The sequence below is a fragment of the Mixophyes fleayi genome, chromosome 6 (genome assembly GCF_038048845.1).
Source record: "Mixophyes fleayi isolate aMixFle1 chromosome 6, aMixFle1.hap1, whole genome shotgun sequence".
NCBI classification, from domain to species: Eukaryota; Metazoa; Chordata; class Amphibia; order Anura; family Limnodynastidae; genus Mixophyes; species Mixophyes fleayi.
Genome location: NC_134407.1, coordinates 167,739,151 through 167,764,067, shown reverse-complemented (window position 1 = coordinate 167,764,067; position 24,917 = coordinate 167,739,151). Strand labels below are relative to the sequence as shown.

The following is a 24,917-nucleotide window of genomic DNA, read 5'->3' as shown; positions in this document are numbered from 1 at the left end:
TTGGAAGATGTTTACTTAACAATGGTTGTCATACCTTGCTAAATAGCTTAAGGTCTTCTGGAAAAAAAATGGTTCAACATTTTTCTTTTCATTTTATAGTATGCAAATTTTGTATGTATATTGGCTGATCACCAGACAACATCTACTAAAGAGCACTACTGTTTAAAATAGAGGACTCCACTTTTTCAAACAGTGGTACCCCTGTGCCAATGGCAACCATGATGGGGAAGATCTCGGCTCTTTTAGAGTCTTCCCACATCCAGGGATATTTTTATTATATGTTGTTTATATAGAGGATATTTCTGTGGATTAACAGAAAATGTCTGGTAGTGGGAAACCTTGATTAAAAAAGGGGAGTCCCCTGTGCTTATAAGAGCTACTGAGGCTCTTTTAGAGCCTCCTTCATCCCCTAGACACTCTGTGATGTCATTGCAATGACATCACTGGCCACACACCCTTTCTACAATGATGGAAGAAAACTGAGTATTTCCTTTCTCCCTGGAATTTCTGAGGTTGAGTGGGACTGCCCTGTTCTCAGTTATGTATATCAATATATTTGCAGGGCAAGATTCACTCGCCCTCAACAGTGAGGGGGTCAAAGATCATTTTCAAAAATGTCCTTTGAAAAATGAATACTCATACTTTTTTGAAGTGGTCTTCGAACCATTTCAGTGAGACATTTATAACCTACAAAAATTCAAGATAAGTTCTTGAACTTTAGATAGACTCAAGCTAGCTCAAGGGTACTGTATACATCAAACTTCAATATAATTACAGCATATTTAACTGGGACACCCTTCTTTCTGCCTGGGGTACCTTTGAAGAATGTTCGCCCCTCTGCTGCAGAGCATCCTGAAGGGCCTGTTCCATCTGAAGCAAAAATATAATTTGATGATGTAATCATAGCTGAAGATGATGTAATCATATCTAAAGCACCCAGCTCCAATAGTGACTGAGCTGAGACTTTTAAATATCGTTACGTTTGGGGAAGTGGTGGCAAGACATACTGAGGGGCATGGCCAACAGGACACTCTGCTGCAAGCAGCTCTGCACATTGGATCCTCCTGTTTGGTAGCCTGGGTTATACAGGGGTCTGAGTAGAGGGAGAGGGTACAACTCCACTATAAAGCTACAGGGGCTGGGGTATTCATTTTCAAATATACTGTGTGTATGTATGTATGTGTGTGTGTGTGTGTGTGTGTGTGTATGTATATATATATATATATATATATATATATATATATATATATATATATATATGTACTCAAATGACAGTGTATGGTTATTAGAAGCCACATTGGACCTCTGTGACCAGTTAGATGAACATGTTTTATACAGGTCACAAAAATCCGAGGTGCCTTCCAACTTCCATATGTTTATAATATTTTACAGTGGGGGTTAATTATTCCTTATAATACACTAGTTGTGCTAATGAATGCTGAAGTGATTACATTAGAACTCAGCAATTATAAGTGTTGACATTATATCTATGTTACTATTGGCATCAGCAATTAGTCTATTCATTAAGCAGTAGCAAACCACAGTCTAATACTGTAATAATAAAATATATATGCAGGATTATTTCAACACATTGCTGCTGGAGATGCTTCTCAGTGTCCTCATCTACTCAAGGGCTGCTCGGCTTTGCCTATTAGTAATATACAGCTTATTGAATGTAAATGCTTCATTATGTCTATTATACTATGTTGATGTTTGAAAGATGTACTTGTTAAAATACAAAACTAATTCTGGTTTCACAAATACTTGTACTTCTAGATGTTATGTATGTACGAACGTCACAACAGGAACATCATGTCCAAAACTCCTGCTTCTACAGTATGTTACAAGGAGCTTGTTTTATTAAAAAAAATAAAGTGCTGGTCCAGACTATTACTTCCTATGGCTGTTATATGGGCAGTTTTACATAAATAAACGTGCAGGTTTTTAATCAATGAGAATCTAAGCTTCAATACTTCTATAAAGTAGTCATGGGAATTATTAAGGGAACACTTATGTGTTTTTAACATAATTAAAAATTGTATTGAACATAAATAATGTATTACTTTCACAATATAACATTGAATCTCTGGATCCTGGTCAACCTCCTCTATTCTTATTATTTAACACCAGTTCTGCCGTGCTAGCTCATGAGTCCTTTGCTTAAGTCCATTGTGCTGAAAACATCCACTATTCATATATACCTCTTAATGTGTTTTTTGGGAAGAGGTGTTGGTGTTGTTTGTATCTTTTAGGACTTGTACACACATATGTGGACAATGGGTGAAAACGCATAAAACCTTACGCTCCCTTTAGCATGTATTTTCCATGCACTTTCCATATGTTGAGATTTTACCAATAAAACTTATTGAATTAATAGCGCTTTAAGATATGAGATATAAGATGAGTAGTGGTGATAAATGACAATGTTGACTGATCAGCATACTTACCTACTCTCAGGAATGTCTGGGAGACTCCCGAATTTCAGGTAGTTCTCCTGGCCTTTCTCCCGCATCCTGTCCACAGGGTTTCAGTTTTGGCCCCGCCCTCCTGATCTGCTGGAGGAAGATTTTTAAAATTGGTCAGTATGCTAAACACAGAGATATCTTATATTGCATAGACATGGATGATGAAACCATTTGTATTGTATTATGTACCTGAAAGGTAGGATAAACAACATTTTTGCTCAAAGGACAGATATTGAGTGACTCAATGAATCCCAGTAAATGAGAATAGTCTGCACTAAGCCTGGAGAAAAAGTTTTGTATTTACAAACTTATTGTGCTAGGTTAAAGGGAATATAGCCACAAAAAATAATTAGCTTTACTGCTCCTAGCAAAGGTAAATGTATATGCCAGATATAGCTTTATGTTATCCCTCTGTGCAGTCTATGAGAAGACGGTGGCTTAGTGGTTAGCACTTCTGCCTCACAGCACTGGAGTCATGAGTTGGATTCCCAACCATGGCCTTATCTGTGTGGAAGTATGTATGTTCTCCCCGTGTTTGCGTGGGTTTCCTCTGGGTGCTCCGATTTCCTCCCACACTCCAAAAACATACTGGTAGGTTAAGTAGCTGCTATTAAATTGCCCTGAGTCTCTCCCGGTGTGTGTGTGTGTGTGTGTGTGTGTGTGTGTGTATGTTAGGGGATTTAGAGTGTAACCTCCAATGGGGCAGGGACTGATGTGAGTGAGTTCTCTGTACAGCGCTGAGGAATTAGTGGCGCTATATAAATAAAGAGATGATGATAATGACTTAGGCAATTGTGTCTGTTACCTCTTTGCCTGCTGTCTTTCCTATTTTCAGTTCCTGCTGGGCTTGACTATGCAACCAGTTATGTCATACTCACAGTTATGTCACCAATGAAGTCACACACATCTTTTAGCACTAGGACACTTCACCATGAAGTTGTATTATGAAAGTATTATCACACGTCAACAAGCTTGACTGGAGACTTTATCTGTTATATATAAATAAACAATTGGCCTGACAGTGTATTCATTTCAAACATACAGAAGTTTTTCTTTAATACTGCATCCATAAGTGCAAATACACTCTTCCCACAGATTTAAACTCAATTAATAAAATCTAATCATACACATCACAACCTGTCTTCCTCGTTAAATAAGCAACATAACATATGATATTCAACCTGGCAAATAATGAATAGAGACACAAACCAGAGTCCAGAATGCTGTGTAAAATATGAATCAATATCCTCAATATCCACAGGATCCTTTAATGGTTTTAGATAGTGCAATCAATCCCAGTTGTGAGAGTATATGCTGGAATTATTCTGTGTCTCTCTTGAAGTATATGCAGTTATACTGACGATTCTGGATACTGTCCAAATCGGTGGTCACCTTAGACTTCCTTCTCTTTAGACAGGACCACCTGACTGAGTCAGGGTATAATGCATCAAAAGATTGCTGCTCTCAAATTCTCCCTCTGAGGGGGTAGATAGATCAATTTAGACCTCCTTGCTTGTTAATGCATTTATTCTGAGTGTCAGACTTTTTCAAATACATAGTTACTGTCACGAGCCGCGGCGGTACTCACAGCCGCCGCGGCTCGCTTCCTGTAGGTCCCAACGTCCCGGCCGTCACCATGACGACCGGGACGTCATTTCCTTCCAACTCCCAACCGTTGCCAAGGCAACGGTCGGACACTTCCTCAGCGCCGTGTCCTGGCAGCCAGGCGCGCATGCGCTCTAGGGACAATCAGGCAGATTTAGCCTGTGGCTGAATTAGCAGGCATTAGCCTGCAGGTGTGGATTTCAGTTCTAAGCCCTGATTGGTCTTGCTAGGTGCTGGCAATTAGCCTACAAGTGTGGCCTTGTCTAGGGGCAGGTTCTGATTGGTTATGGGTTGTATTTAAGGCAATGAGGTCTGCTGCCTCATTGCCGGTTATAGCTTCTGTGCTCCAGTCTGCTGACCTGCTTGCTCCAGTTCCTGTTCCTGTATCTACGTTTTGACTTCCCGTGTATGACCCTTGGCTTCGTATTTGACTTCGCTTGTGTTTCCTGTGACCCTGATCCTTGGCTCGTTTACCCGTTCTGCTACTTTGCCTGTGACCTCTGACCTCAGCTTGCTCATCGTTTCTGTTACCTGCTGCCGGCCTTTAGACCTCTGCGTGGACCTGACTCTTCTTGCCTGGGTTCTCCCCAGCCGGTACACACTTCACGACCCTCTGTCAGTCTGCAGCCCAGTCTGTCCCCACCATCAGGGGCTCCAGTGAACACCTGACTGGCAGAGTAGACTCCGGGTTGTGTTGTGCCGGCTGGAGGGGTTCCTAACAGTTACTAGGTTCTTGTATAATTTTGGACCAATTAGATAAGCAATAAGTGTTTCTCAAGCACTGTTAGTTTTAGCAAAACTTCTCCATATGACAGCTGAGAATCTTCTTATAAATTGTGCTGGTGATTTGGGATTACCACTCTAAATGTTGTTCTTTAAAAGCTTGACAGGAGAGTTCTGTGAGCAGAGGAAGGGATTATGGGGGAGAGACATCTGGCAGAAAACGTCAAAATTTGCAAAGATGAGAAGTTCTGGCTATACAATATTTGAGTTCCGCTTTTGCTTTCCTAATTGGCAGGATAGCCATTCTGCACTGTATTTGTAAATTCCCATGTTGCAGAATTTATAGTGTATAAATATAGCTGGGATTGGAACGGAATGTATCAATTCATTCTGCTCTGTGATGTGGTTGTTGTGATAGGAGTAGGAATAGGTTTAGCATAGCATAGTCTTGCAAAAGTAAGAAATATGGCCCTATGGGCTATTCATTTATGGGGTTCTTTCACATTGGGGGGTCTAAACTCCATGAAGGAGTAATTCTTTTGTGGCCCGTGATATCTGCCACGTACCCCCTTTATTCTAACCCCTACCGGGACTACTTAACACTGTTGCCCCGGGCCATTAGCCGTGCACACCCCCTCCCCCACTACAAACCCCATGGGAGTCAGGGACCTCCTTCTCACTTGTCCCGGTTCCCCGGTAATATGACCACCTCCTCTAAGGATGGGAAGCCAGAGTCTTTATAGACTCCCTGATACCCCTATTTCCAGCGTTGGCACTTTCATGCTGCGCTGTTGGCCAAGCTCCCCACCGATGAAGTGGCGGGTTCCGCCTATCCGGTGATGCGACTGCATACATCAACAGCGCCCATCTCACACTATCAGGCACTCTCCTCTGCTTAACATCAACATGGGGAAGGCAAGGTCACCAAGGGGCAGGGCCAAAACATGTAATGCTGCATCTGGTGAAGATCAATATATTGTACCTGAAATTAAATTATTAAGCTCTTATACAGTTTGACTCACCCCTCCCTCCCCCCCACCCCTTCTCTCCTGAAGGTAAGTAGGGCATATGTTCAGTCGGAACCGTCCCAGTAGTAACAAGGGTGTATACTTACGCACCATGATAGCGTAAATATGGTTTAAAATATGTTTACTTTTTAAGAGCTGACATACATAAGGAGCCAAATCAAACTATACTCTTTGAGTATGCGCATTGAAATAGTTTTCATTTTACTTAAATCTGCATTAAATTTTTTTTGGGAATATAAGTGGGGGTAAGAGAGGTATAGTTGTTCATCACCATTCAGGACAGCATAGCAATAGAAACACAATTAAATCCATACAATTTGATATTGATTTGCTGTACTAGAGCAATTACTATATTGGTTATGTATTATTTCCCATTGACTACTGGCCAAAACAAACCTATATTGATCACTCTAAAAGTAAGGCAAATAATTCCAGATCAACAAAAAAGTTGTCTGTTCAATGACACAAGTGACTTCTATGACACCCTGTGTGGGTACCACTGACAGGATGGAGTTATCGATGGAATTGTTTGGCTTCATTTTTACCGCACTATAATGAGTCCTAATATACAGCATAAAGCCTTGTGAATTTATCAGCAGCGCTCTTCTTAAAATTCACATAATTTTTTTATATACAGTACAGTAGGTATAAAAAGTACTCACGTTTCCACATTTGGCAATACAGATCACTGGACAAGTCAAAATAATCTGACATGTCAATGAAAGAAATAAACAATGTAATTTTTCTTAATTAATTACAATGTGGGGGTGGTGATTCTAAAAATGGATCAGGTTCATTTGCAATAGCATATAAACTCTGAAACATCCACCAGCAGTGACAACAGGATCAGGACGGAAAGGAAGGAAAGTAGGGCAAAGACTTTAAATGGAGACATAGTCTAATGTGATCTGGTAAATCTCAAATGGATGATGAATCTTGAGATTCAGGAACATGAGGTGCAAACAAAAGCAGGGAAAGCTGGAGAAATGGAGAAAGATTTTACATGCATAGCCAATTCCCACCTTGACCCTCTTCAGTATATCCTCAGGTGCCAGCCTTATTTTTCTCTCCCAACGCTCTCTCTCTACTGCCCTCTCTACCAGTCACTAGACTGGCTCCCCGTGGACTTTAAATCTAAACTAAATTCCCACTACCGTCTCTAGTACTTTGCCTGTGCTGCTCCTCACCTGTGGAACGATCTTCCACGCCTTTACAAGGTTTCATGCTCTTAAAACTAATTTCTTTATTCCAGACTATCAGTCCTCCTTACAACTCCTTGCCTCTGCACAGGACTACACTTCTTCAATCAATACCACTGTATTTGTGCCTTCCCCTTCCCTTTAGGATGTAAGCTGTCACGAACAGGGCCCTCTTTTCTCGTGTTCTCCTTTGACTATTTCATCACCCTCTGTACTTCTCAGCCTGCTTCCCTAGCCCTGTTTACTTGAGGCCAGACCTACTTCCCGTAGGACATTGCCATCACTCTTACTCACTGTCCCTTAAATAACTTGATCTGCAATACCAAGTTATCTGTGTTTAATCTGTTATTTAACAGATGTCTGGTTTTCGTATAAATATGTTTAGTTTAATAATGTATTATGTAATTTATTATGGATCATTGCTGTCTTCTGTAAATTTCATGTACGGTGCTATAGACCTTTCTGGAGCCTTATGAATAAAAGATAATATTAATAGAAATAATAATAATAATAATAATAATAATAATAACGCTTCTTAACACTGGTACTGTGCTCTCTGAGCTATTGGTAATGGTGAGATGGGGAGATGAAGGACCAATGTGATACATGGAAAGTAAAGGCCACCCTCCAAGGTGCGGCAGGAGAGATGCTGACTCCACTACATAGAACATGAGCTAACTAAGCAGAGGTGTCAGGACTACATGCAGTATCGTAACTCAATAGCACGTCTGGGTATGGCCTATGCAAATTTGCCAAGGGGCCAATAGTCCCCAGGTGGTTTCCTCATCTGCCCTGTTGCATTCAAGCATTGCAGATGAGGCCATTCGCCATCTCAGAGTCACGCATCATCCTGTCATGTGGTAGCTTGATGAACTCCTAAATGAAGGAGGTGGTGCCTGTAGATTGACAGCTACACCAGGCAGAATGTTCAGGCACACAGGACAGAATCAGCAAAAGTCACAGAACTACACACACTCATCCATGCTGACGAGTCATCAACAGGGGGACCAGTGCTTTAGCTACTTCTGTTGCACCTGCACCCTCTGACACCCTCTCTTCATTCGATCTCCCACATGAAGATGAATTATCTATTCTCTTCTCATCTTCCTTCTCTACCTGATGTCCTCTTGATTATATTCCCTCACAAATTGGTAGATCCCTGTCTCCTGTGCTCATTCCACCTCTAGCTAAAATCTGTAATCTCTCGCTCTCCACTGGTATCTTCCCATCATTATACAATCATGCAGTGATTACCCCTATTCTGATAAAACAAAATTCTGGCTCAAACTCTCTCTCAAATTACCATCCCATCTCTTAGCTCCCTTGCCCCTCCAAGCTTCTAGAGAGACTTGACTACACTCACCTCACACACTCGCAAACAACCTATTGGATCCTCTTCAGTCAGGCTTTCGTTCTCAACACTCCACAGAGACTGTGTTGACTAAGGTTGTCAATGATTTGATCACTGCTAAAACTAAAGTCCATTACGCTCTTCTAATTCTCCTGGATCTCTCTGCTGCATTTGACACTGTTGATCACTCTTTTCTCATACAAACGTTACAATCCCTAGGTCATCAAGACACTGTCCTATCCTGGTTCTCATCCTACCTTTCTAATCACTCTTTCAGTGTTAATTTCTCTGGATCAAGAGGTGAATCCAGAGAAATCATCCTTTATGAGTTGGAGTACCACAAGGCTCATACTAGGTCCTCTGCTGTTCTCTGTCTATACCACGTCTTTTGGAAAACTAATAAACTCCTTTGGATTTCAGTATCATCTCTATGTCGATGATACCCAAATTTATTTATCCTCCCTTGATCTCTCGACATCTGTGTTGTCCCGTGTAACTGACTGTCTTTCTGCCATATCATCTTGGATGCCCTCTTGCCAACTCAAACTCAATCTTTTTAAAACAGAGTTAATATTCCAACCCACCAACAGAAGCATACCTGACATTTCTATTTCTGTTGACAACATGATCTTAAACCCCACCCCTCAAGCTCGCTCCCTAGGTGTGATCCTTGACTCAGAACTATCCTTTGTTCCTCACATCGACTCTATATCTAAATTACATACAGCTAAAAAACATTTCCAGAACATGCACATATCGCACACAAGACACTGCAAAAACCATAATTCATGCACTCATCATCTCCTGCATTGACTATTGCAATTCCCTCCTTACTGGTCTTCCCCTAAACAGACTCAAACCCCTACAAACCTATTTTGCACACAGCGGCCAAATTGATTTTCCTTGTAAATCGCTATTCCTCTGCTGAATCACTCTGTCTATCTCTACACTGGTTATCTGTTTTTTACTGAATCCAATATAAAATACTTTTACTAACCTACAAGTCCATCAACAAAGCTGCACCAACAAACATCTCCTCACTTGTGTCAAAATTTCTCCCACCTCGATACCTCCGTTCTGCACAAGATCTGCGTCTCTTATCCACTCTCATTACCTCCTCCCATTCCCATTTACAGGACTTCTTTCGAACTGCACCCATTCTATTGAATTCCCTCCCTCGCACAATAAGACTTTCTTCTGGTCTACAAACCTTCAAGCGTTCTCTGAAAACTCACCTCTTCAGGCAAGCTTATAGTATTCCTCAACCACCTTCTTAAGCTCACTAGATTACCCTATTGCCACCCGTTACACAATTCACACAAGACAACAACCCTCTGCCAAAAAATGCTGTGTGACTGGATCATATAGCATACTAATCCCTTTTGTTTTATTTATTTATTTTTTGTCTTTTTTTTACCTTTGCAATCTGGCTGGACCGAAATACAATATGTAAACTTAACTTCATATATCCAACTTCCATTGTCCCATAGATTGTAAGCTTGCGAGCAAGGCCTTCTCACCTATTTGTCTATTTTACCAAGTTTGTTTATTAGTGTTTGTCCCCAATTGTAAAGCGCTACAAAATTTGCTGGCATTATATAAATAAATGTTGATGATGATGAAGATGTATCACTAGATACAAGAGCAACAGTGCTAGCGAAAGCTTCATGCTTGCGAGCCAGTGCTTCATGGTTTAAAGAGACATTGTGCTACACACCCACAGTGCCACTCTCCTTTTCAATAACAGGGGATATTAAGTCAATTGGTATAATTTCATCACGCACAATTAACTGTGGCACAGTAAATTCCTTTATCAGGCTAAAAATTTGTATTGTCAGTTCCTCATCACGACTTCACTCCCCCTTCCACCTCTCCAAGTGTAAAGAGGTAAAAACACTATACCAAGTACCACATGTCCTGTATTCGGATGTATGTGTACGTTTTTTTGTGGGCATGCAGGTTATGTGTGTATTTTACGGTAAACAAAAGAGCATATGCCAAACTCAGCATTATTTCACTATCTGTATTTTTACACTATCTTTTTCTGCTTTCACACTTTTGTCTCTCTTTATTCTTTCTTCTCTCTCACCTTTTCATTTGTCTTTTTCACTCTCCTCTTCTCTCTCAGTCTTTCTTTGTCTACATATGCTACCTTTTTCGAGTTTCACCAATTATGATGCAGAACAGAAACAATAAGAGTAGTCCAATCGATAGAAGGAATTCTGTGTGGAACACTTACTATCAAAATTCTAACAGAGAAAGTTGTGATATGTTGCATCCAAAGTGAGGCAAATTGTTAATGGAAGTTTTCAGACTTTCACATATCTCTATGTCTGACAATTCTAAGAGTTGATCTGTTGCTGTTTCAACACCAATCCCACAATGACCAGAGGCTGCAGCATCATACTGATGAACAGATTACTTTGCCTTGGTAGAATGATGCTCTCGCCTGGCCTGTAACCTCTCTGGTAATGGTGTTGTGCGGTCACTTATCTAGGAACCATGGTGTGAAGTGGTACCTGCACGCTGTTGCCCTCCTCTTCTGCTCTGGCTATAGCGTTGGTGTGGCATCCACGACCAGAGGGTCCCTTAAATACGGGTGTTTAAACACAATGAACATTGGCCACTATCGGTGATCAGGGCAAAGTCAAATAAATGTTGGGCTCCCAACCATCTCACAGTAAAAATAAACAGTTTTTATTTTCCAATGCCGTCTCCTCCTGCACATATCATAATGGTTGCAATGGACATGAATTCAAATGTCAAACTCCTCCAACACAGATCATAGCAGTAATAAAGCACAACTTCTCCAAATGCATCCAGTAGATATTAAGCTCTATTACTTCTTTACTCCATCTGCACTTGCTTAAGTCCATTAAATATATTTGCCTGGCTGCATATCCAGTGTTTCTGCATGTAGTAGTTCCATACACTCTAAGAATACTTTGCACTCTCTCTGACATTTTGTCAGCACACAATGGGCTCTCTCTGCACCTTTCTCGTGATGACGCGGCTTTCTGCATAATTGTGTGTACACCTAGAAGGCCCACACCTCGTCCTCCTACAGCTCCCTCCAGTGACGGCAGGGACCACCTATATGTAACGCTCTATGAGTTACACAGGAAGGCAGAAAAATTCACTGTGCAAAAGTGTAAACATCACATCAAAGTCCAACTACCTACCACTTTAGTACCATACCCCCCTTTTAATTGAATTAAACTTTTCAGTGTTTCTGCTAAAATACTGGTCGGTTTAGCCTCATTTATGTCTTAAATGAATTATGATATTGAGAGACCATCACATCTGTTTTTATTACATGTGTCACTTGTGGGATTTTTATTACATTGTGCCCTATATGCCTAGAATTGCTTATCCGAATTGCAGCATGCATAAAATTGGTCTATTTAAAAGTATAGCATAAAACCCGAAGACCACAAGCTCTGGGCTAGTGCAAAATTGAAGTCCTTTTCCAAGTGGAAATTGTCGTGTACCCCTTCGAACAGCTAGGTATGGCCTTCCGGACTCCATTAACTTATTTAAATATTCCAACTCTGCAAAGGAAAATCTTGTTTCTATATTACGCCGCAAAATTAGGTGCAGCAGTGTGTACCATGCCCAGCTCCTCCATTGACTGGTGAAAACTTGTTCTCAACCAAAAACACTACCATCTTGTACCGCAAAACTATTTGTTTTTGGTAGAAATCTAATTGCACTTGCTCAAACCAAACTGTATAGCGGGACCAAAGCTGATTTTCAAAATTTTCTGGTCTGTAAATGGTGCATAAGGATTCTACAGATCATTCCATATTTGACTGTAAAATATTACATATTCTGCTGTCAGAATCTGACCTTACGTGTTTCGACGACTGTGGCTACATTTCTAGCTGCTACTGTTAATAGACGCAGTAGGCATCACTAGTAACGGCAACCAGCATATTTCTATTATTGCGCTGCCAGAATCTAGCCGGTTGCTGTTGCCTAACTAATCTGTTCATTTAAGCCTCCAGATCAAGTGCAGCTAATCAGGCTGGCCCCCTTGTGAGTAAAGAACACTAGCTGTGTATCACTTGTGCTGGTGATAGTTTCTGCTAAAGCTGGTGTGCTGTTTGTATTGATCTGTTTGATCCGCTGTTGTGACTTGGACCGTAGCTTGGATTTTGCTGTTTTTTCCTGCCATTCCCTGACCATTGCCTGTTTTTTGGATCAGCTAATTAACCTCTTCCTGAACTGACTTTAGCCTGTTGACCGGACTTTGCCTTGAACTCTGCCAGCCCAGACCTCAGTCTGTGCTACCAATGTATTATACTAAATGCAGTCAGCCCTGACCTTGGCTTGTCTTTTGAACACACCTTTGAACTCAGCCTGCCCTGACCTTAGGCCTACATTTTGGACTTATCCTGCTAGTGTTGCTGTCGCCTGCTACTTCCTTCCTTTTCTTGTCCACCCCACCAACAATATTGTGTTTTATGAAAGACTACTACCACGAGTTATGACCTGAGGGCAACCAAGGAACATATTGCATTTCTTGGAAAGGGGGAGGTTATAGACAAAGACCTTGTGAAGTTGGATCTAGTGATATTATATTCTTTTCTAATATTGCCTTAACAGCTAAAAAATATGCCACCTAGGAATAAGACCCATTGCTGCCTGTAAAAATACAGTGGACAGGTGTTAACGGGTTAAAATAGTTATATTTTTTTTTAGACAATTCAAATTAATTTATTTCATTATAGATCATGCTAAAGAATCTGAATAATTAAATAAAGTGATTACACAGCTGTGAAACATCTTTTCCAATCTATTGGTAGAAATGTGTTTGCTTTTCCAATCTATTGGTAGAATGATGTTGCCATCTGACCTCACAATGTATAGACTCTAAGGAGATGGAACCCTGTTGTGAAACAATACAAAGTTCCAAGCTCATTTTGTCAGTATTCTTAGCAGTCACTCAGTGCTAAATACATCTAAGGATGGCAACTGCAGAAGAGACTTCCCAGGATGTTAATGTAGCAAAACTGAAGGAAGAGGAGAACTGCCTTAATGACAACACTCAAAGTAAGGGAAATTTAAGTACTATAGTGCTATATATATATATATATATATATATATATATATATATATATATATAACAAATATATCAATATTTAACTACTTCTGGGTTTTTTAAATTACAAATATAAATTCTCACAGCAACAGTGATAAGGGTTGCACCAGTTACATTGCCCAATGTTTAATTACACCCTAAACATGTGTATATGTGTATTACTACAGGCTCTGTTGAATGTAACGCTGAGAGTTACAGAGAAGCTACAACTAAGCAAGTACATTTTCATGGAAATATTATGGAAGAGGTTGCAGAGGTCAGTGGCACAATAGAGTAAGTATTGCTTATTGTCATGAATGCACTCACTGTGCTGTGACTTTGGTGTTTGTTAAGGATTAAACATGATTTCAGATCTCAATCTTACACTCTCCTATCACACAGGTTACTGATATATCGGAATCACACCTCAAAGCAGTACTCTAACATCCATAAACAATTGAATTACTGCCACCACCTATTGTATTAGGGCAATAGGACCCTATACCCCTGTTACATAAATGTACATACTAGCACACACTATGCTCTTTGCTAGCCAAAAGGGGTTATCTTCATACACTAGCATTCAAAGTCTTAACACAGCCAAGCAATCTAAAGTTAACACAGCCAAGTGTTACTTCTCTTTTTATGGATTAGTTAGAGTAACAAGGACAAACATATTAAATTTCAGATTTGATATAAAAAGGTACAGCGCTTGGATATAATAAAAACACACAATGAATGACATATGAATAATGCAATAACAGTTACAAAATCTGGAGGGTGAACGTAATGAGTTAGTCATTGAGGTGGAGGCTATACTAGAGAACAATATGGCAGCTGCAAGGAAACAGTGTGGTCTTGTTGTCACCAAGAAACCACCAAAGAAAATTGCTGGTTTATGGACAGCCCAGTATAGAGCCCAGTCTGGGGTGTGGTGTCAGGCTGTAGGTCTGAGAAGAGGCTCAGCCAGGTCTGAGGAGATGGCTGACTAGAGGACTGTGGAGTACAGACCTGCAGGGGAGCTGGGAGAATTCAGAGAAGATGCTAGGAAAGTGCCTAGTAAGGCCTATGTATATCTGCAGAAAGGCAGTAGATCAGATTCCAGAGACAAACTGTTAAGCAGATTACCTTCACTTGTATTAGTAAGGTCTGAAGAAGCACATCCTATGGGGCTCAAAGTCTCTTATTTTCAGTGCAAGTTTAGTTTTGTTGCACTTTTATATTGAAATGTTGAAAAATTTTCCTGGCTGGAGACCCTTAATTGCCACCCAAACATACAGCACTGACTGAGGCTGCTACCGGAGCTAATTTACAGGGTTCCTATCACAATATTTATATTGGTTTATATCTTCCCTAATGCTTGTTTTCAGCCTACCATATTAGCCAGTTTTCTCTTGCTCTACCTCGTTGCTATGTCCTTACCTCAACCTCATCCACATCTGCATTATACCACGTTACCTGTTCTGTTACCCCTGTATTGTGTGTAAGATAATTGTCATGCTATATATTATGTCTTGCCAATTATATCATGTTATACTGCGTCATGTTATATTATGTCATATTATATTATTTCATGTTATACTATGTCAAGTTATTTTATGCTATGCTATGTTATGGCATCTGCTTGTCTTGTTACTTACTGTACAGTGCTGCAAAACTCTTCTTGTGCCAAATAAATAAAGTACAATAATAATGATAATAAAATGCTTTGCAGAACAGCTAAAGTGGATGAAACGGTTAAGGAATGGGAAAATTCCTTCTTTAAGGACAATCCCCAGCTAAGAAAGAAATCTGTATCCATAACATTTGAACTCCACCTGGCGGCTGAGAATGAAACCCAACCCAAAGAAGATAAGCTACCTAGCACAGACATTGTGTTAACTATGAGAAAATCATGCCAAACTTCCACTGGGAGTCTTTGAATCAGTACTCATCAATCCAGAGAAAAAATAATGGCTTAAATGTTATATGAAAATGTAATAAAGTACACAATTAAGAACATTGGGATGGCAGCTTATGTTTTGATCTTTTTAGTAGTAAAATATAAACATATTCATTTTACAATTGCCACTTGGTTTAACCCACAAATTTATAACTGTACAGATAAATAATAAAAACTTTCTTTGCTATATTTTATTGAAAAGATAAGTTAAGAATATATATATATATATATATATATATATATATATATATATATATATATATATATATATATATATATACATATATATATATATATATATATATATATATATATATATATATATATACACACACGGTGAAAATCCAGAATAATTAACCGATCACATATGTGTACGTTGGTCTTGGTGAGTCCATATATTATATATTCCGGACACACTGAATCTTTGCATTTTCCGCAAATGTAGTGAGTGCGCCTGATACAGTTTTTGTCGTGGCATCGTGGAGGATTTTTAACATTCATTTGTTTTTGGATAATGTCCAACTCCATCCAATCATATTTCAGGTACAACTTTCTGCCAACTTTTTGTTTTTTTAGTGGTTGTCACAAATAGCCACCTCTAGCCATTCCCTGATTTAATATCTTATCATATATTCACACTGTCAAACAATATATCACTTCTATTTTGCCAGGAAACCTCTCCTAACAACATTTACCAGTCACAAACTGTACTCTGCGCACTTGTGGCTTGGAAGCTTACTGTAAGGGAACACACAGGATTCCAGCCTAAACCTCACACTCACCTCTCTTTCAGGCTACAGAGTTAGCTGGTCCCTTTCCCAACACAGACATATGCATCCACACCTCTCCGCAACTGCCACCAGCTACGTAGCAAACCTATAACTTAATTACCCAATTGCGCACACTCTGTGCTCTGGTAGCTAAACAGTTAACACTACACACACTGGTATCTAAAGAGTTAACCCAGCCAAGCAATCTGTCTCTTCTAAACAGGCAGTGAATTTGTTTAGAGCAATAAGGACATCACTAACTAAATTTTAGAATTAATATACAAAAAGTACAATGCTTACAGTTTATAAAAACAAAAACAATTAAGAACAACTGACATGACATGCATAAGCAAAACAGATTTATAATAAAGTGATTAAATAAGGAGTATAACAGACAAGAGGTGTATTCTGCACCAAGGGAAACTGGGTTGAAAATGGACAGCTTATCAATCATGATTGATTTCCCAAAAAACTGACCCTTTCTTGTAACTGGTGTCTGCTTTTTTGAAGACACTCCCACATCTGTCCCCTCCTTCAGGGCCCCAGGTGGCAAGACTTGACTTCTAAAGAAAAAAAGGCAGGTGGCCCAGTGACCCAGCCAAAGGTAGCCTACTATGGTACCAGCCCGGGGGGGAAGATGCCCCCCTGTCCCCCAGCCCAGCCTGCCCCTACTTTAGGGCTTGTGGTCTGTGACACTGTTTACAATAACCATTTGCATGTTGCCTGATTTACTACACAATTCTACTGTGACCAAACTTTCCTGTGGAGTGTCACGCAGACCCAATTTTATTATTAATAGATCCATTATGAATTTACCAATTTACTGATACCAAACAGGCCTAAGTCCAGTGTATTATTTGAGCTTAAACTGATTTCTTCAACTTCTTTGTGTGACACCCCAGGAGCCTTTGAAGCTGCTCAGTTTCCCCTGAAAGTGGTGCTGTTATCTTTTTAACATAGAAGTGGGCAGAGCCACCAGGTAAACACACACCAGACCCTCTGACAAATTTTACACCTTAGTACCTAAATTTAACTTCAGTTATGATTAGGACTTATTCCCCTCAGCTATGTTATTGGTCAATCCTTATATTGTAATTCCTCTATGTTCATTACAGTGGTGTTTCCACATTAGATTTAGAAGGCCTTCCCCTTTTTTTTGGTGTTTTCGCCCATTTGAATTAATGTTGCTGCAATTCCCGCTTTGAATTCTGGTAAACTCTTGTTATATTTACCGCTATTGTTGAAAAGGATCCATTACTATGAAAACATTAAGAAAATGGGAGGACTATCCTATGGTAAATTTTTTGATAATTGACTGAATGAGGGTAGTGAGTGCACAATCATCCTATCTCGTACATATCTACTCACCCCATAAACTTGTGTTGGTTGACAACAAACGGCCTTGTTACTTGGGCATAAGCCTTTCATTTTTCTTGCAGTTCTATTCCTGCATATGTAGAGATCATATAAACAAAATGATTATCTGCCCACTGTATTATTGTCACCTTGTCTGTTGATGTGGCCGCCGAAATTGATCCTCTACCACATTTCGCTAAAGTTTTAGAGTTGACGAGCTTGGCACCAGAATCTTTAATTCTGTTTCGTCTAATGGTACCAACAACAAAAATTTATTTTGCCATCAGATTTATAATAATAAGTATAGAGGTAAAAAGATTATTGAAAAACAGCTTGTGGTTTTTATCTTCTAATCCGTTACATAGTCTTATCACAGTATCACCAATCACTCCAAATTCTGTAATCGTGGAGTTGGATTTTTGGTACATTTTTTTAAATTTTGAGACATATCTATCTAGAGATGCCCTCACCCATACTTTAGGTGAGGACAAATTGGGTTTGAATTTGAAGCACTACTTGCTTCTGTGTCTTTAGAAGGGATGAACATTGGTGATGTTAGCAAATGTTTCGGACAACATATCTAACAGTGGATGACATTTGATAAATACTGTATATCGTTGCAGTCATCTGGTATTTCGCTGTTGTTTTTATAATGTAGGAAATTTTTGATTTCCTCAAAGCATTTTCACATTGATAGCTCTGATTGAATTTCACTTTATCATAGAATCAATGAGAGCACAGCTAACTACAGAATCACACACAGACCTGTCACAGTCCCACACTCAGTCAGCTGCCTGCAAGTGCACTTTGTGTGCAGCACAGCAGCTGTACCAGTCAGTCACTGATGGCAGGAACAGTGTTGTCCTATCTTGCTCCGCCTCTTCCAGTGAGTCACCACTCTGTGTCCTGCCCCGCCCCCGCCCCCAGTCCCATCGCCAGCCAGCCACACTGCAGGGGTATTGCGCATGCGCATACAGGGTTTTTAATGCATGCGCAAATGATATGAATACTTTTTTCATCAAATTCTTTTGATGTGATGGTTAGTTGCCATCACATCGAAAGCTTCAATGGTGGAAGCCCAGCCACCATTTGATGGTGGACTTCCGATGTCCTTAACTACCAAGAATTTGAGAGAAGCGGAGACTCGCACCACGGAGTGGGAGTGATGTCATAAATAGCCACCGACAGCCAGACGCACTGGCACAAAAAATACTTATAGAATATACATTGACACAAAAATACCCACGAGTGCTAAATGTCCACAAATGTGGACAATTACTATTTTTATTGAATTGATTATAAATATATATATACAATACAAAAAACCCATAGATGAATACAATCACAATTTCTAGACATATCTAGAATACGTGAATGTTTTTCATTGCACAAAATTTTCATTATATTATGTTGAAAAATACACCACTTTACTGTTGCAAATTGTTGTTGAATATTTGTGAATGTGTCCCAATCGAATGCACAGAAATTGTAAATGCTCTGTCTGTAAATAGATTTCAATATTGATTATATTGAACGATTTAGTTATAAATATACATTCAAACTTCAAAAAGTTTTGCTATTAAAAATATCCATTATTTTTAAATAAAAGTAAACACACATATGTGCCAGTATCCATGAAGAGGTTAGTATTGACTATGAAAATGACAATTATTTGAGTGTTTCCCACATTTTAGATATTTGAAAATTGATGGGAAAATGTTTATCTACGTTAAAGAAGAACGCTATCTAGAATTAAAATGAATATGGAATAACCCATCCACCAACTAGCAGAACCGTGTGGGTCCAGTCTCCGGAACTCCATTAGTGAGATACTCATCCCACCGCATGTGATGAAAGGTTTATTCTCCAGCCAGTATTTTTATTATCAAACGCTGCTGACACCTCATCATACTTTGTCAAGAGTGATGAAAGGCTGGCTGGATGGCCATCCAACCAGACCTCTAAACACAAGAGGTAATAAAGAGTAGAATTTTTAAAATGCCTCCACTGTATCAATATATTTTTGTTAAGTTATGCTAAGTAATTATTTTTATCTATGTTATAAGCAGTGGTCAAAAGTCCTACTTATTGCCGGAGTCAATTTTAATAAATATTGATAAATAGGCCCCTTAGTCCTATTAAGTACCTCTTCTGTCACTTCTGCATGCCTTTTTACTAATTTCCTCATATCTCAGCCTTCAGCCTGCTGATCTTGCCATGGGGTCCTGCTGTAATCAAAATAGCATGGTGACTATGGCCAGGTCCCTGCATCTACATAACTATAATGTCACTTGTTATGGTTTGGGTCTGACTGCTTGGTGTGTTATTGTAGTGACTGATCAGTGTGGTGTAGTAGGAACTGGGTGGTGTGATGTTCATTTATATCCACAGTGTGACAAGATGGGGGTGTCCAGGCATTGAGACTAGAGGCTTAGGCTGCTGGACACCCATCCTTGTCCCTGCTTGGAATGCCCTGTGCTAACCATGTATGTACGGTATTTTATGTGGGGTTTCAGACAGTGCAACTACTATGTAAACGTGTCTACTTTGGGGTATTGTTAGTTGTGAAATATGCCTCCTGGCTGCTACTTCTATAAGCAGGCAGCAGGTGTCCAATGAGTCGCATCCTGCATTTGTTGACGGGCTGGGGTCACAAAACACAGTGTGCCTGCAAGTGAACTGAGGGCTGGGGGAGATCCATGGGCAGCCCTGATAAGTTGAAACCCAATTCCAGGTGGGGCTGTGGGCTAAGGTAATGCTCATCTGAAGACGCACCACCATGTGAAAGAGGGAGTTTAAAAAGATGCAGGTGTAGGACAAATGAGGCTGCTTTTTCACTTCAGGACTATGCTAACTAGGAGTCGCTACTCCTCTCAGACTAGTGCAGGATTGTGTCTGTGTGGACATCAAAGTCTCTGTGGACTGTGCTTTCTTTGTGGAGCTGAAAAAAGAAGTAGGATATTGAGCTGAGTCCCTACCACATTGATACAGGAGTGAGGAGCATGGCTCAGCAGCCTGGATTGTGCATCAAACTGACTGAGATACAGACACTAGTGAGATATAGTTGTGTGTAATTAGTAGTGAACCCTCTGGTGTTGTCACTGGTTGGCTATCATTTTGTGTGTTATATGTTTTATATATAATATAAAAGGGTGCATCTTTCACCCTTATTGCCTAGGTGATTTATTTGGGCAAGTGGCAACAAGGAGTAATATTTAACAAAGACTTAACCGGAGGTATCCTTCTCTCACAGGAGTGTGGAATAAAGTATTGAAACTTAATGTGCCTGCATTTATTTACATAAGCCAGGAATATCCACAGGACATTCAATGTTTTGAAATAACTCAACTGTAGCAGACACCAAAATTTAAAGGACCTATTTATGACTTTTTTTTTACTTATAAAAGAAGTGGAGTAGCAGTGATAACATAATTGTAATGAATTACATAATTGTAAAGGAGATAGTATTTTGCACTAATCTAGGTTGACGCTGGCCGACCAGAGGTGCGAGTCTAACAAGCTCCCCAGTGTTCACCAAGAACCGCTGCACGGCTGGATGGACTTAGCTGCCAAAAGCTCGGAGGTCGCGGTCCACTGGCCTTCCCTAAGATGAAGCACTAGAGGTGGTGAAAATCCCGGTATGTAAAAGGAGGATGGAAGTGGTAGTCAGACAGCCGAGTAGGATTCTCGTAGTCAGGCGAATCGGATCTAGTACACAATCGGTAGGCAAAATACAGAATCAGAAGGCGGTCTCGGAGTGAGGGTGATCGGGGTTTGGTGCACAATCGGGTGGCGAAGTGCAAAACCAGAATGCGGAGCTCAGAGTCAGGATAGCCAGGTCTGGTATACAAGGAGTTAGCAATGAATAGTCAACAAGCTGGGTCGGTACACAAAATGCACAAAATGCAGTAGAAACAAGAATGGTCAGACAGGAAGCACTGGTACACAGGAGTCAGGCAAAGAAGAATGTAGCACAAGGAATCCATGGAGAAAATGGAGCCACAAAGCCTACAAGTTGCTCTGACACTAACCGAGTGTCAGAGCAAGGTTTAAATACCTTTTGCAGATTTGAATTCCTCACCCCAGATTGCAGTCATGTGACCGCCAATACCCAGAAGCGCGGCTCCGACAGCAGAGAGACTGGCAGAGAGACTGGCGCTGGACCATGGATCGGTAAGTTTGTAACAATAATCCACAATGCCATGAATATAGAGAACTTACAGTTATTAATGAGGGTTAAGCCATCACATAATTGTGGGGAATAAGGCCTAAATCAACTGCAGTGTAAATATGGTATATGAAATGAATCCATTGATAAATTGAACTACTAAAGTGTAAAATGTGAAGTCAGGGAGTCTGTTGTGTGTGTATTCGGTGGCTCTGCACATCCCAGTGTTAAAAGATAGCAGTGTCACCTGCGGCAGCTTCAAGGGCCCCTGCAGTGAGCTATATCCTGGCCTAGGATGAAGTTTTGACACCTGAATAGACTTTTAGGAGCCGCTCAACATTGTGTCTGGCTCAAGGAGACCATGTGCTGACTTGGCTATATTTTATGTAGACAAAAAATAATTAAATTTCAAATATGCCACTTAAAATCAATAAAATTAGTGACCAACCACATAATCCTCAATAGCATGATGAATGGCAGCTCATATGTCAAATTAAGAATTTTGCCACACCGAGAAGATGAGGAAATGAGTATAAGGTCAGCTTACCCTATACCTAGGCCTATCTGGTATCAATAGATAGGTAAATTCATAGGTGATCTATTAATAATAAAATTGGGTCTGTGTGACACTCCACAGAAAACTTAAGTCACATAGTAGAATTGGGTAGTAAATCAGGCAACATGCAGATGGTGATTGTGAAATGTGTCACAGACCACAACCCCCCTGGAGGTAGGGAAAGGTGTAAAGGTGTCTTTAAAAAACTGAGACCAGTTACAAAAAGTGGTCAGCTTCTTGGGGATCAATCTAATTGAAGGACTGTCCATCTTTTCTACCTACCCCCAGAAATAGATTATTATACGTAAGTTATGCTCTGTACTTTCATCCCATTTGTTTTTATAACGGTTTGCAATTTTTTATTTGCATGTCAAATCTTTATCTAATTGTTTTTTATTATCTGTAAGTATTGTACCGTTTGTATATTAAATCTAACAATTTAATAATTCTGTCCTTATTGTTCTAAACAAATCCACTACATGTTTAAAAGAGAGAGATTGCTTGTCTGGGGTTAACTCTTTAGAAACCAGAGTGTAAAGGATTAACTGTTTAGCTACTTGAGCACAGAGTGCGCATAACCGGATAATTGAGTAATAGGTTTGCTACGGGCCTTATATGTAGCTGGTGGCAGTTGGTGGAGAGGTGTGGAAGCTGGTGTCTGTGTTGGGAAAGGGACCAGTAAATCTGTAGGCTTAGAGAAAGAAGTGAGTGTGAGATTTGGGCTGGAATCCTGTGTTCCCTTACAGTAAGCTTCCAAGTCACAAGTGCGCAGTGGGCATTTTGTGACAGATAAAGGGTTTCAGGAGCAGTTTCCAGACAAAAATAGAGATGATATATTGTATGATTGTTAGAATATATGATAAGATATTAAATCAGGGAGTGACCAGAGAGGGGCTTATCCCAGACACATAGCATTTAAGGATCTACATAAGAATGCCCACCATCTGGGAACCAACTGCAGGTCTCATCCTACCTCCATTCAGCCTGATGAGGTAGAAATGTGCTGCAAATGCAATACAATAAAAGTCCTGTAATGAATTCTATAAGGTATACACTTTGCTATAAATACGCTAATCGTGTATAAGTCCAAAAGGACTGCTGATCCTTACTTGATGCGGGTTCACAATAACTACTATCTGATTGAACTAACTGGGTCCCATATGATTCTTTTGCTTGAGTGCAACCAGTTGGCTCTACATGGTTGTCCAAATCATAGATTATTCTGACTGCTGTGAGAGAACATCTCCTGAAGTATGGTCACTTTTATTTACCAGGGGGTAAATGTATTAACCTCTGGATTGTTGAACTCCTGCGAGTTCGCCGTCTTCAGCGCTTAAATTTAAAGCAGCGCTGCTTTGTAAAGGGAAACTTCTCTTTACAAGGCAGCACCGCCTTAAATTTAAGCGCTGAAGATGGCGAACTCGCGGGAGTTCAACAATCCGGAGGTTAATACATTTACCCCCAGGACTGGTCTAGATGGGTACAGGTGCATGGTGGCATTATTGCTTTAACAATAAAGGCTCTCTATAATTCCTGAACCCCCAGTGCTTCATTAATAAAGGAAAATGCCTTAACAATAAAGCATACAACCCCTCTGCCAGTAAGACTTTATCTAAAACTGTGGATCTGAACCACAGCAAACATTATTTACTTCTGAAATGTAAAATGAGCGCACCGCAGTCGTCCAGTGCTCTTCAATAATGATGTTCCTGAGGCTCCCTATTTGCTTTATGGTGGGGAATAATTTCTTGAGATGTCCAAAAGTGGGCTATAATTACTATTGCACTTAGATGTTTCTGTGTCTTCTGTCATCTCTGAGGAGACATCTTGGTGTGCAAATCCATTTCAGTTCAGTGAAGTCACATCTTATATAGCTGCTCTAAACCTATGACTATCTTAAAATGCGGTATATCATCATCATCATCATTTATTTATATAGCGCCACTAATTCCGCAGCGCTGTACAGAGAACTCACTCACATCAGTCCCTGCCCCATTGGGGCTTACAGTCTAAATTCCCTAATATACACACACACAGACAGAGACACAGACTATCACACATCATTTTGTTTTTTTTTCAAAAATATGGTAGTCCTATATTGTGACCAAACTTTAAGGGAATTGCTCTAATCCTTGCGTTGTTGATATTCACCTGCCAAAACAGATGTCACATTACGCTTTTTTTTAAACATACCAGTGTTAAGACATCACCATGCATAAAACCAGAGTCGTCGTTGAAAACTCAAATGAATTCGTTAATCTATTAAATTTACAAGTGAACTATAGTTCTGTCCGAGCAGCAGCCGCAGTGGCTCGTCTGTTTTCTCAACAGCCGGAAAACTCTGCTGTTCACAGTTGCGTCCCAGTATAGAGCTAAGTCGTGCGCGTGCGCAGAAGCTCCAGATTGAATATGCAGCCTCCTGTGGATGATTTTGTGGGCTGATGTCCGGTGGTTCTGATTGGATAATTTTACTATTGAAGGCAGGAAGGGCTTAGTCTCCCTGCCAGTTATAATGTTTTGAGCCACACACTGCTGACCAGATCCAGTTCTGTAGATACACTGCCTGATTCCTGTTGTGACCATGGCTTGTTTACAGACCCTGCTTGAACTCTGTTTGCCCCTGACCTTGTTTATTGGATTCTCCTTGTTTGCTACAAGCCCTGACCTCTGG

The 24,917-nt window shown here is 40.1% G+C and overlaps 2 protein-coding genes across 2 annotated transcripts in view; both read left to right on the top strand.

Moving 5' to 3' along the window:
- SMARCE1 (SWI/SNF related BAF chromatin remodeling complex subunit E1) overlaps positions 1–24,917 on the top strand; it is a 241,199-nt gene that overhangs the window by 189,767 nt on the left and 26,515 nt on the right. The window lies entirely within an intron of this gene.
- Positions 13,320–15,458, top strand: LOC142160471 (keratin-like protein KRT222). Its single transcript, XM_075215353.1, has 3 exons — positions 13,320–13,426; positions 13,643–13,748; positions 15,169–15,458. The coding sequence occupies exons 1-3, from the start codon at positions 13,342–13,344 to the stop codon at positions 15,374–15,376; spliced, it is 399 nt and encodes a 132-aa protein (XP_075071454.1). The 5' UTR covers positions 13,320–13,341; the 3' UTR covers positions 15,377–15,458.

Coding starts and splice junctions, on each gene's coding strand:
- LOC142160471 (XM_075215353.1), top strand. CDS start 13,342: ATGGCAACTGCAGAAGAGACTTCCCAGGATGTTAATGTAGCAAAACTG. Junction 13,427..13,642: donor CCTTAATGACAACACTCAAA/GTAAGGGAAATT, acceptor GTATTACTACAG/GCTCTGTTGAATGTAACGCT. Junction 13,749..15,168: donor GAGGTCAGTGGCACAATAGA/GTAAGTATTGCT, acceptor AATGCTTTGCAG/AACAGCTAAAGTGGATGAAA.